At 46.1% G+C, this 13,026-nt stretch overlaps 1 protein-coding gene across 1 annotated transcript in view; it reads right to left on the bottom strand.

Annotated features, from left to right (window-relative positions):
• Window positions 1-13,026, bottom strand: part of THBS4 (thrombospondin 4) — a 113,916-nt gene that overhangs the window by 64,263 nt on the left and 36,627 nt on the right. Inside the window, exons 4-6 of the mRNA XM_030193224.1 lie at window positions 12,462-12,564; window positions 6,173-6,255; window positions 3,502-3,553 (exon numbers count right to left, since the gene is read on the bottom strand). Of these exons, the coding sequence (XP_030049084.1) occupies window positions 3,502-3,553; window positions 6,173-6,255; window positions 12,462-12,564 (238 nt within the window). The remainder of the gene's footprint in view (window positions 1-3,501; window positions 3,554-6,172; window positions 6,256-12,461; window positions 12,565-13,026) is intronic.

Raw genomic sequence — 13,026 nt, forward strand, 5'->3', positions numbered from 1 at the left:
TTCCCAACTACTAGATTTGTTGCCTAAGCATGGCTGTTTTGATATACACATAGAAGAAACAAATCTTCACAGTCTAAATAGCACTCAGGAAAACAGCAGAGATAACTGAAAAATGAATAGACGATGTTTCAAAGGGTCTATGAGTTTATTATACAAATAGACTCCTGAGGCAGGCTTTATTGGCCGCAACACAGCTGTGACGAGTCTTGGTTGTTGTATAATAAGCTCATAGACTCTTTGAAGCATCATCTATTCATTTTTGAGTCATCTTCGCTGTTTTCCTGAGTAAGTTGTTTTGATTCCAATTTCTTTCTATATAGGAATCTGTTGTGCCAGGGGTGTAGCCAGACCTCTCGGTGGGGGGGGGGGGCACTTTTAGTCTGTTGCCCTGCAGACGCCCCCACCGCCTCACCGCCACCCTGCCGCTTCCCACCCACTGCTGCAGCAAATGCCTTGGCTAGCAGGGGCCCACAACCCCCACCAGCTGAAGTGTTGCCCAGTGCCGGTCTCCGGCACCACCTCGTTGCCTGCTTTGTCTTCCTGTGGGCCCCTGGTTTTGCTGGCAGGGGTCCTCAACCTCCGCCAACTGAAGTGTTGACCAGCGTCGGTCTCCAGCGCCGCTGCATTGCCCTGCTCTGTCTTCCCCTCACATCCTGCATGCTACTTTTATCAAGGAGCAAATTGTTCCATAATTTAGGAGCCAGAAAAAAATGTGCAATTTCTAGTCATCGTCCATCAGGCCAATGCAGGGCCTGGGAGAACCAACCTGTGATCATTAATAGAACATAATAATGGGGGAATATAAAATATATTGTCGAAGCTCCTAAGTCAACCCCATTGTAACCTCATTTTATGTCCTCTTGCTCTACTACTTACCCATCTCTAGAAAAGGCTTGTTTGCATATTAATACCGTTGAAATATTTACATGGTAATGTGGACGTGCTGATTAGTGCAGGAACACCCACTTCCCACCCCACCCCCCACTCCCAACTTGCCTCCTCCAACAAAAATGAAAAAAAAATATTGCTTTAGCATGTGGGTAGTGCATACTGATTAGAAAATTATATCAAGACACCTGACCATATCCTACGGTAAACCATTTAAAGTTGCAATTAGTGCTTACTGCAGCCCAGTAAAAGGACCCCTAAACCTTTTGGGCTTATGAACAGCTTTAAAAACAGGGTAGTAGCAGGGGTGGACTGAGAATGGTCTAGGGCCCCGGGCACTGAGGGTGGTCTGGGCCCCCTGCCCGACACCCACCCCCCACACACACTACCGTGCTGCTGCCCCCCTACTGCCGCAGCTGCCGCCCTCACTGCCCCAGTCCTACCTGAAGGGCCCTGGTGGTATAGTGGTCTCTGCGGGGGTGGGGGAAGGAAGCATGTTCTTTCCTGTCCACTGTGCTACTGCTATTTCCCCACCTGCTGGCGCTGCCATGTTTTTAAAATGGTGGCTGAGACTTCCCACTGTAGTCTCGCGGGTCTCAACAGTCTCGCAAGACTTCTGCAGGTAGTCTTGGCCGCCATTTTTAAAATATGGCGGTGCCGGGCAGACAGAATAGCGGCAGCACTGCCTAGATGCCCACATGGTCAGTCCGCCCTTGGGTAGTAATAAGTCAGCTGGAAGGGTATCCAAATATGTTCCTGATATTCACTTTATTATTTTCAGTCTGTTAAAATCTGCAAATAAAGAGCAATTATTCATCAAAATTTGTAGAAAGATATTGGGGCCAATATTCTGACTATGGGAATTAGCTGCGCTGCCTCCTGAAGTTGGCGCTGAGCCTGGATTTTCAATGCTGTGCCATTTCCAGTGACCGGCATTGAATATCTGGTTTATTTTGTCTGGCTTCAACTTAACCGGCCAAGCCAATATTCAGTACTGGCCAGTTAAACTGGCCAAGTTTGGCCGCCTTAGCTGGCAGTGCACTGAATATTAGCAGATAGCTGGTTGTATCGTGTGATATAGCTGGTTACAGTGGCGTTCCTGGCCTGGATGACACCCGGGGTGGAGTGCCGATGCGCCCCCCCCCCCTGGGTGCAGCGCATCCCCCTGCCGCTAAATTACACCTTCCCTCCCCTCCAGCGAAATGACACCCCCCCCCGGGTGCACGCCGCTAACCTGTTCTGGGGCAGAGGGAGCTGCAGCGAACGAGCGACGAAGTTTAGCGAACTTGGAGCAGGCGCGCACCGCGGCACCCCCCAGCGGCGTGCACCCGGGGCGGACCGCCCCCACCGCCCCCCCCTTGGTACGCCACTGGCTGGTTATCTGCTAAACGCTAACTGTGAATATTCAGTGGGGGTTATCTCTCACTAAATATTCACAGATAGCCAGTTAAACGCTATTTAACCAGGCAGTTATGTAGCGCTGAATACTGGACGGATCATGTTTAACTTTGGACCATATGGAGAGAGCAGCATGCTTGGATCGGTCCCACAACAGAAATCCTCTGCTTAGAAAAAAACATTTTTAAGTTAGACTGTGCAGGTGAGGGAGACGCCGAACTGGGGAGGGGGAGGGTAAGGGTTCAAAGAGAGGAGATGCTGAAACGAGGGTGGGGGAGGTGAAGTGGCAGATATAATTGGCTTGGAAAAAGGGGGCGGGTGGGAGAATGGGGGAGAGAGAGAAGAGAGAAAGGAGATACTGGAAAGTGGGGGTAGGGGCTGGCACTGACTGATAGTTTGCAGGGGACTCCAGAGTCCCTAGCACCGGCCCCGATTTTCAGCAGCACTTAACTAGTTAGCACCACTGAAAACAACCAGTTAGCACCTATCTCACGGCTAGCTACTTTGGGGGCAGAGTCAGCACTTCACCAGTTGAGTGCTGATATTCAGAACTTAACTGGCCAGGTTTACTGCATAAATAGGACCACATAACAGTCAGTCCTATCTTTATGTGGTAACCCATAACTTGTTAAGTGCTGAGTATCGTACTTTACTGGCTATGCGCTAGCCAGCTCCATAAACCTGGAAATTCAATCCCGAAACCAGACATGCCCCGGCATTGAATTTCTGGGTTTGGGTTTAATGCTGTCTCCCACGGTCTGAATATCGGGCCCAATATGACTACGGTGCCTAAACATTTCCACACAACTGTAGCATAATAAAAGGGGCATTCCCTTCTAAAAAATAATGCGTATTGGCAACTTTGTTGAGAAGGTCTGTGCTTTGCTTAGCACAATGATACCTGACCACACCCAATAACAATTTACAAAATACATAGTTTAGAATAGAAACATAGAAAAAAGGCAGATAAAGACCATATGGCCTATTCAGTCTGTACATCCATGCCATCTACTCTCTCTTCCACTTCCTTAAAGATCCTATGTACTTGTCCCAAGCTTTCTTGAATTCAGATACAGTCTTCATCTCCACCACCTCAAACCGGGAAGCCGTTTCATGAATTCACCACTCTTTCCATGAAGAAAGCATTTCCTCAGGTTACTTCTGAGTCTATCCCCTTTCCCCTTTCACATTTATGGTGAATATTCAAAATCTTACCACAGGCCTGGCATTCAGCTATGGTATTTCTCAACAGTGAAGTCTCTTTAACCTATGAGAAATTAAATTAAAAAATTGTGAATAGAATTGTTTACATGTATTCCTGATATTACAGATGGATTAGCCTTTTTTTTGCCTTTTTACTGGTTGGGTGAGCTACCATCTTAATCCTTCCAGCAGATTAAGGCACAAATTTATTGTCAGTGAATGCTATTGGGAAGGGACTCAGGGGGTTAGAAAAGGGCTTGAAAAGAAGAGCTGGGAGAATAAGTGAAAGAAACACAGGTAGAAAGCGAATTGAAGGGGGAGAAAGGAAGTTGAGGCATAGTTAGGAGGGGAGAAGTAAACAGATGAGAAGAAAAGACAGACAGGAATAGATCAAAATGGCAGAGAGAATTAAAATGTATAAAGAGAAAAGAGCAAAGGAAAAGAAAAAAATAAAGAGGACAGAAATCCAAAGAGACTGATAAAAAAAAAAACATTACGAGACAAAAAGAAGAGTTTCATTGAGAATAAGTTAATTAACATCACAGGTTTAATAATGGAGTGGAAGAGTGGCCTAGTGGTCTTGCAATCCAGAAGTGGCAGGTTCAAATCCTGCTGCTGCTCCTTATGATCTTGGGCAAGTCCCTTAACCCTCCATTGCCTCAGGTACAAACTTAGATTGTGAGCCCTCCAGGGACAGAGAAATATCCAGAGTACCTGAATGTAACTCACCTTGAGCTGTGTGAGCAAAAATCTAAATAAATAAAATAATAACAACAACCTTGGATATTCTAAACAGTCGTAGTTCAATTGCCCTCAAAGTGGCCTGGTTTTCTGAATGTTTCTTTGTTTTATTTATCTGTCACACTTAATATAATTCATTCATTTCAGTATTTATATACTGCTTAGACCTAAGCAGTTTACAGTTCATTTTACAGGTACTGGATTTGTTCCTAGTGGGTTCACAATCTAAGTAGTACATTGTACTACTGTTGTACATGGGCAACAGAGGGTTGAGTGACTTGCCCAGGGTCACACGGAGCTGCAGAGGGATTTGAACCTGGTTCCCCAGGTCCACAATCCATTGCAATAACCATCAGGATACTCCTATGACAAAGCGTTAAGGTGGTGTACAAAATCAAAATGTTAAAAAAGAAACTATATTTAAAAACAAAAATGTATCGACTTCAACGCACAGGGGGAGATTCTATATATGGTGCCTAAAAAATCTGCTCTGAAATAGGTGCTGTCTAAGTGTATTTTGTAATCAGCACCTAGATTTAGGCACCAATTATGGAATAAGCTTAGTTGATATCTCAGCACCTAAAACTACTCGTATCCATTTACACCAGTGAAAATGTGGCACAAATCCTTGCACGTACATTTAGGCGCACTAGGCCACATTCTATAACTAAGTGTGTAAATTTCAGAATGTCCACGAAATGCCCATTTCACCACCCATAACCACACCCCTTTTTGCCTGCACATGTTAGAAGTTCAGAGCACTTCATTACAGAATATGCTTAGCGAGTTGTGTGCATAAATTCTAATCAGTGCCACTTAGTGATCATAATTGCTTGTTATGTGCTGTTATCAGTGCTCATTAGCTTGTTAAGCTTGTTAAGTTACTTTCATTGTTACAGAATCCGCACTGATTTTGGCGCAGATCTCTAGGTGCGCTATATAGAATCTGGGGGACAGTGCCTAAATTTATTGGGCAGTATTCTTGCTCCTCTAATACAGTGTTTCCCAATCCTGTCCTGGAAGAACACCTCAAAAGGTGACCCACCACCCACAACAAGCCTTCTATGATGGGCTATAATGACCTTAGAAAGAGGGAACAGGGCTTCAGTAATGTGAAGGACCTACTAATAATCTTTTCTATAGCAGTATTAGAGGTATGCAGTGCTGTACGCTAAACATGTATGGAGCCTGGAGTAGGGGAAGAGAGAGAGAGAATATCCACAGTTTGGGGAGAAAAGGGAAAGAAACAAAGGGAGCGGTGGGGTCCTTTGAGCAGGGACTGCCCTTCTTTGTTAAACTGTACAGCGCTGCGAAACCCTAGTAGCGCTCTAGAAATGTTAAGTAGTAGTAGTAGTAGTCTTTCCTGGAGAAAAAGGAGGCGAGAGGAAGAGAGTCATGGTGTCTGAATGTGTGTGTGCAAGTATGTATTTTTGGTGGCATGCACAAAAGAAAAACATATATCATGGCCCTAGTAATCTTTGCTCCACTACTAGCAGTTTGCCATTTATGATGGACATTTTAGCTGGAAAAACAAAAGTTCAGCCACTGGGACCTGTTCTTTTAACTCACTGAATATTTCTTTGTTCAACTTTGTATTGCTTTTTGTGGTATAAAGGGCTAGATTCTATATATGATGGCAAAAAAATCAGTGCTGAAAAAAAGTGCTATTCTATAAGCCATGCTTAAAGTTAGGTGTGGTTTATAGAAGCTCTTATGCCCGGGAATCACACCTAACTCTAGGCGTGGCCATTTGCACCAACTGAAACATTAGCGGCATATCCCTATTATTCTATAATAATGCGCATTAATTTTAGGAACACCCCAATTCTGCCCATGTCCCAACCATTTCCACACCCCCTTTTTCAAATCGCACATGCACAATTTTTGGTGACTTTTACAGAATTAGGGAGAAAGTGTTCATCATATTAATGTTATAGTCTACCTGTTGCCTCAGCATGTCTTTCACTTCACCCAGTACTTGGTTGAGTTCCGTCATCTGAATTAGGAGGAGCCTGCTAACATCCCCTGTGTGCAAACATAAAAGCATCATGCATACAAAAAAGATTTCTAATCAAACTGGACATTGATGGCAGCAAAGCACTGGACACAAAATGGATCAGGTCAAAACCAACTCATTTATCTGTATAAACTGCCCAGCTGAAATCTATCTAGCCCTTGCATTCCTATATATTGCCCTGCAGCCAGCAGGAAGACTCTTAATAGCTGCCACCACCTCTTCTGTTGGCTTTCCTGAAGCTCTGGATCGTCGTGAGACCTGCTGGTCCCCACTGTAGAAGAAATCAGGCAGATGAAGAGGCAGCAGCAGGTAAGAAACTCTACTTACTGAGCACGACTTGATGAAGTGCATCAGGTAGGAGGATGATCAAAGTGATTTATTTATTTATTTGAAAAGCATATATCCTTCAAGTTTAATGCAGCTTATAACATATGTACATAAGCATTTCTACACTGACTAAAGCAAACAAGCCAAAAATTAAAAAAAAAAAAAAATCAAACAATTTTATTTATTTATTTATTTTCTGCATTTATATCCCACATTTTCCCACCTCTTTGCAGGCTCAATGTGTCTTACAAATACCGTAATGGCGATCGCCATTTCCGGAACAGAAATACAATAACATTAAAACTATAAAATCATAAATACCTAGACCATCTTCAGCACCTAAAGATATACCTCTTTATATTGCAGCTGGTAACGTCAAACAGATGTATAAAGTGAAAATACTTACCTATAGCAGGTATTCTCTGAGGACAGCAGGCTCTATATTCACACAAGTGGGTGACACCGATCATCATTCTGGTCCAACATTTACTAATGCTAAATGACAGCTTTGCACTCCACCATGCATGCTCGAGTGCCTTCCCGCCCGTCGCGTGAACACAGTCTCCTCAGTTTAATACTATAGCAAAAAATAAAGTAAAAATAACAAAGGAGACAACTCCAAGGGGAGGTGGGAGGGATTGTGAGAATATAAAGCCTGCTGTCCTCAGAGAATGCCTGCTACAGGTAAGTATCTTCGCTTTCTCCGAGAACAAGCAGGCTTCTATATTCTCACTAGTAGGGAATCCCTAGCAGCCAGGCTCACTAAAAACAACAAACATTGGTCAATTGGGCCTCACAACGGTGAGGACATAACACAGATTAACCTGAAACTGTATACAATCTGAATAACAGTACAGCCTGGAACAGAATAAAATGGGCCTACAAGGATGGAGTTGGATTCTATGTCCCAAAAAGATTCTGCAACACTGTGTGCCCAAACCGACTGTCGTATTGGGTACCCTGCTCAAGGCAGTAGTGTGATGTGAATGAGTGGACTCAAGACCACGTCATAGCCTTGCAAATTTCTTCAATGGAGGCTGACCTCAAGTGGGCTACTGATGCTGCCATGGCTCTGACATTATGAGCCGTGACATGACCCTCCAAGGCTAGGCCAGCCTGGGCGTAAGTGAAGGAAATGCAATCTGCCAGCCAAATTGAAATGGTGCATTTCCCGATGGCAACCCCCATCCTGTTGGGATCAAAAGAAACAAAGCTGAGCAGACTGTCTGTGGGGCCTTGTCCGCTCCATGTAGTAGGTCAATACTCTCTTGCAATGCAAGCTGCTTTCTTCACGATGGGCATGAGGTCGGGGAAAGAATGTTGGCAAGACAATTGACTGGTTCAGGTGGAACTCCAACACCACTTTTGGCAGGAATTTAGGGTGCATGCGGAGGACTACTCTGATGTGATGAAACTTAGTATAAGGTGCATCCACCACTAAGGCCTGAAGCTCACTGACCCTACAAGCTGAAGTAACAGCCACCAAGAAAATGACCTTCCAGGTCAAGAACTTCAGATGGCAGAAATTCAGTGGCTCAAAAGGAGTTTTCATCAGCTGGGTGAGAACGAAGTTGAGATCCCATGACACCAGCGGATGTTTGACAGGGGGCTTTGACAAAAGCAAACCTCTCATGAAGTGAACAACTAGAAGCTGTCCAGAGATGGGATTGCCTACTACAAGTTGATGATAAGCACTAATTGCACTAAAGTGAACCCTTATGGAGTTGGTCTTGAGACAAGACTCTGATAAGTGTAGAAGGCACTCAAATAGGGTCGGTGTAGGACAAGAAAGAGGATCTAGGGCCTTGCTGTCACACCAGATGGCAAATCTCCTCCATTTGAAAGAGTAACACATCTTAGTGGAATCTTTCCTGGAAGCCTGCAAGACCCAAGGAAGCAAATTCTAGGCTCTCAACATCCAAACTGTGAGAGCCAGAGACTGGAGGTTGGGATGTAGAAGTGACCCCTCGATCTGAATAATGAGGATCAGAAAACACCCCAATCTCCATGGTTCTTCGGAGGATAATTCCAGAAGAAACAGGAACCATATCTTATGCGGCCAGTATGGTGTGATCAGAATCATGGTTCCACAGTCTTGATGGAGTTTCAACACAGTTTTTCCCACTAGAGGTATTGGAGGATACGCATACAGAAGACCTGTCCCCCAATTGAGGAGTAAGGCATCTGATGCTAGTCTATCATGGAACTGAAGTCTGGAACAGAACTGAGAGACCTTGTGGTTGATCTGAGTGGCAAAAAAATCCACCAAAAGGGTGCCCCACACTCTGAAGATCTTGCGGGCTATGCACATATTGAGAGACAACTCGTGCGATTGCATTATCCTGCTAAGTCTGTTGGCCAGAGTATTGTTTGTGCCCGCCAGATAAGTGGCTCGAAGGAACATGCCATGTTGGTGAGCCCAGTGCCACATCTGGATGGCCTCCTGACACAGAGGGCATGATTCGGTGCCCCCCCTGCTTATTTGTGTAATACACTGCAATTTGATTGTCTGTTTGGATGAGGACAATTTGGAGTGATAGCCAATCTCTGAAAGCCTTTAGAGCGTTCCAGATCACCCGAAGCTCGAGATTGATCTGGAGATTAATTTCCTGGGATGACCAAGCACCTTGAGTGTGAAGCCCATCTACATGAGCTCCCTATCCCAGGAAAGATGCATCTGTTGTCAGCACTTTTTGTGGCTGAGGAATTTGAAACGGAAGTCCCACAGTCAAATTGGATTGAATGGTCCACCACTGAAGAGAGCTCTGGAGATGCTTGGATATTATCTTCTAGATTATCTGTGGTTTGGTAACACTGAGAAGCCAGGGTCCATTGAGCTGATCTCATGTGATGATGTGTCATGGGTGTAACATACACTGTGGAAGCCATGTGGCCCAACAATCTCAACATCTGCCGAGCTCTGACCTGCTGAGTAGCACGAACCTTTGGATGCAAGTGAGACAAGATTGTCTGCTCTGGTCTCCAGCAGGTAGGCTCGAACCTTCTGTGTGTCGACCAGGGCTCCTATGAACTCCAATCGCTGGACAGGGCGGCAATGGGACTTGGGGTAGTTTAAAACAAACCCTAGTAGCTCAAGCACCCAAATAGTCATCCACATGGACTGAGCACCCTCCTCCGAGGTGCTCTTCACCAGCCAATTGTCGAGATATGGGAATGTATGGATTCCCAGTCTGTGTAGTGACACTGTAACTACTGCTAGATATTTTGTGAAGACCCTGGGAGCTGATGTGAGGCCAAAAGGCAACACGTGGACTGAAAGTTATGTGGTCCCAGCCGAAACTGAAGATACTTCTGGTGGGCTGGAAGTATCAAGATGTAAGTATATGCATTCATTAAGTCCAGAGAGTATAGCCAATCATTTTTCTGAATCATTGGGAGAAGGGTGTCCAGGGAAACCATCCTGAATTTAGTTGTAATAGGAATTTGTTCAGGGCCCTTAGGTCTAGGATGGGATGCATCCCTCCTGTTTTTTTCTGTACAAGGAAGTACCTGGAATAGAATCCCTGCTTCTCTTCCCCTGGTGGAATGGGTTCAACTGCATGGGCCTTTAGAAGAGTGGAGAGTTCCTCTGCAAGTACCTGCCTGTGCTGAGAGCTGAATGAATGAGCTCGGTGGGAGATTTGGAGGTTTTAGATGCCAACTGAGGGTGTATCTGAGAAGGACTATTTGAAGAACCCACTGGTCGGAGGTTATAAGAGGCCACCATTGGTGAAAAAATTTCAGCCTCCCCCCGACCGGCAAGTCATCTGGGATGGACATTTTTACTGCGGTTATGCTCTGCTGGAACCAGTCAAAAGCTCGTCCCTTGCTTTGTCTGGGGAGCAGCAGGGGTCTTAGGCGCATGCTGTTGACATGAATGAGTGAGCTGGGGCTGAGCCTGAGTAGGTTGGCAAGCCGACGGGTTGTACCTACACCTAGGATAGTAATAGGATCTTCTCCTTGGCTTGCCAAAAGCCCTCCTAGCTGAGGACATTGATGCAGAAGGCACCCGGTGGGAGAGAGAAGAGATGGTATCAGTGTGTTTTTTGATTTGGTCAGCGACCTCTTCAACCTTCTCTCCAAAAATGTTATCCACCTGGAAAGGAGCATCTGCTAACCTCTGCTGAACAGAATGTTCCAAGTCAGACACACGCAGCCTTGAGAGTCTGCACATTGCTATACTTTGAACAGAGATCCTGGATGCTGCATCTAAAGTGTCGTAAATGCCCCTGGCCAAGAACTTTCAACACGCCTTCTGCTGCTTGACCAACTGGAAAAAAGGCTCGGCCAGCTCTGGAGGGAGCGTGTCAATCAAGTCTGACAGCTGACGCCAGGGGCGTATCTGTGTGGGGCCACAAGGGCCTGGGCCCCCGCAGATTTCGCCCTGGACCCCCCTACCGCCGCCAACCCTCCCCCGCCATTGCTGTGGGTACCTTTGCTGGTGGGGGAACCCCAACCCCCGCCAGCCGAGGTCCGCTTCCTCCTGCCGCTTTTAAGTTCTTCTTCGTCCTAGGCTCCATCACTCCGTGCTGTTCAAAGAAGCTGGCACTGCTACCTCAATCCACTTTCAGAGTCTGACGTCGCTGCACGTTGTACATGCCAGCTTAGTGACAGTCGACACTGGGGCTGCACCTCAGGCTGAGGGCCAAGCGGGGCCACAATGGGAGGCAGGATAAGCACAAACACCCCCAATGCTGATGCACACCATTGCATAAGGCCATCCAGCAGCTCAGGGAGCAAGGCCCAGACATTCTCATTGAAGGTCGACACCAGGAAAAGCTGGGCTGCCAGCTGAGGCGCAGGTTGCAGAACTGCTGGGGATGACATGGGAGCAGGATCTCAGCTGCTAGGAGACAGGCACATTGGTACCTCCTGTATGGAAGAGGAGAGGTCCTCCCGGCGCCGACGTTTCTCGGGTGCTGAATCTTTTGACGCCCCAGAGCTCCTGGCACTATGTGTCGAGAATGAGCGATGACAATGATTCTTGGCCTTTGCCTGAAGCGTGCCACCAAGGATATTTGGTGCCAACCAGGACAACATCGAATCCTCAAGTCGCCTTGGGGTCAGGTTCAATGATAGATGGTCCCGGGGACCCTGCACAGTAGGAGGCCTTGAGGCAGGTGGAGACCCACTCATTGCTTCACTGCTCCCAGTGTCTACGGGTCTAGTAGCAACCATGCTTACTGACGCTCCCGATGCTGGTAGGATGCTCGACATCATTGCCGATGTCTCCAACCTCGATGCCGATGTCAACGTTGAGGAACCAGACTTGGATCCAAAAATCCTCTCTCGTTGAGCTTCTCTGGAAAGCTCAGCCCTCTTCTTCATGCAAAGACAGAGAACACAGTTAGGTATCCTTCCCAGAGATTGTCCGATTGCGCCAGGTACAGTGCTTGAAGCCACTGGGAATCTACGTGGACATGGATGGAAAAATTTGTCAGCTAAATTTAATGACACGATGGTGCCTGAAAAAGGGGAAAGGCACGGAAAAATGAAAGGGAAAGTCCTGGCCTAAGTCAGGGCCTAAAAGCAACCTGATGACGGGAAGGCACTCATTCATGCGCGGTGGAGTGAGGCTCATGCTCTGCAAAGCTCTCATTTAGCTTTGGTAAATGCCGGACCAGGCCATACGGATCAGTGTCACCCACTTGTGAGAATATAGAAGCCTGGTTCTCCTCGGAGAAAAATTCTTGCTGATTAAACCAGGGGCTGTGGTGGATGACAAAGGTGTGACTGTACCTTGGTATGGGATGGAAGGATGAGTGGGTTCAAGTTTTTAAGCATATTTATATTGCAGTGAGGAACTCAAAATGCTTGCTTGCTAAAGTCCACTAAAGAGTAAATTCTGCCCTGTATATGCTATCACCCTCCAACCAACGAAGCCTACCTGTATTTTGTAGTGGATCACTTTGCTGCATAAAACAGTCTTGAAGAGTTGCTATCTGGGATAAGGAGCCTCCCATTACCAGTTTCAGCTCTTCCACGATGACCTGTATTTAATTAAAAAAAATCACAGCCCCCATCATTATTACAATGACAACAGGATTACAAAATTAGCGCAAGTTACATATGTGCTGAACAAGGTGGTGCTAAAGAACTTGCTGTTAGATGGCAGTGTGAGAACTAAAAAAGAAAAACCCACTGAGGGCCCTGTTTACTAAGGTGCACTAGCTTTTTTAGTGCGTGCTAAATGCTAGAGACACCCATTTATTCCTATGGGTGTCTCTAGCATTAGCACACACTAAAAATGCTAGAACGCCTATAACGCGGCTTGGTAAACAGGGCCATGAATGTCAGGGCATACATGGCCAGCTACCACATGTGCAATATTCAGCACTTAACCACATAAGGTGATAGAACTGTGTTTTATGTGGTCCTATTTATGTGGTTACCTTATATGGTTAAACACAGAATATCAGCACTTAATCGCATAAGTGCTGACTCTGCCCCCA

The sequence above is a fragment of the Microcaecilia unicolor genome, chromosome 2 (genome assembly GCF_901765095.1).
Source record: "Microcaecilia unicolor chromosome 2, aMicUni1.1, whole genome shotgun sequence".
Taxonomy (NCBI): domain Eukaryota; kingdom Metazoa; phylum Chordata; class Amphibia; order Gymnophiona; family Siphonopidae; genus Microcaecilia; species Microcaecilia unicolor.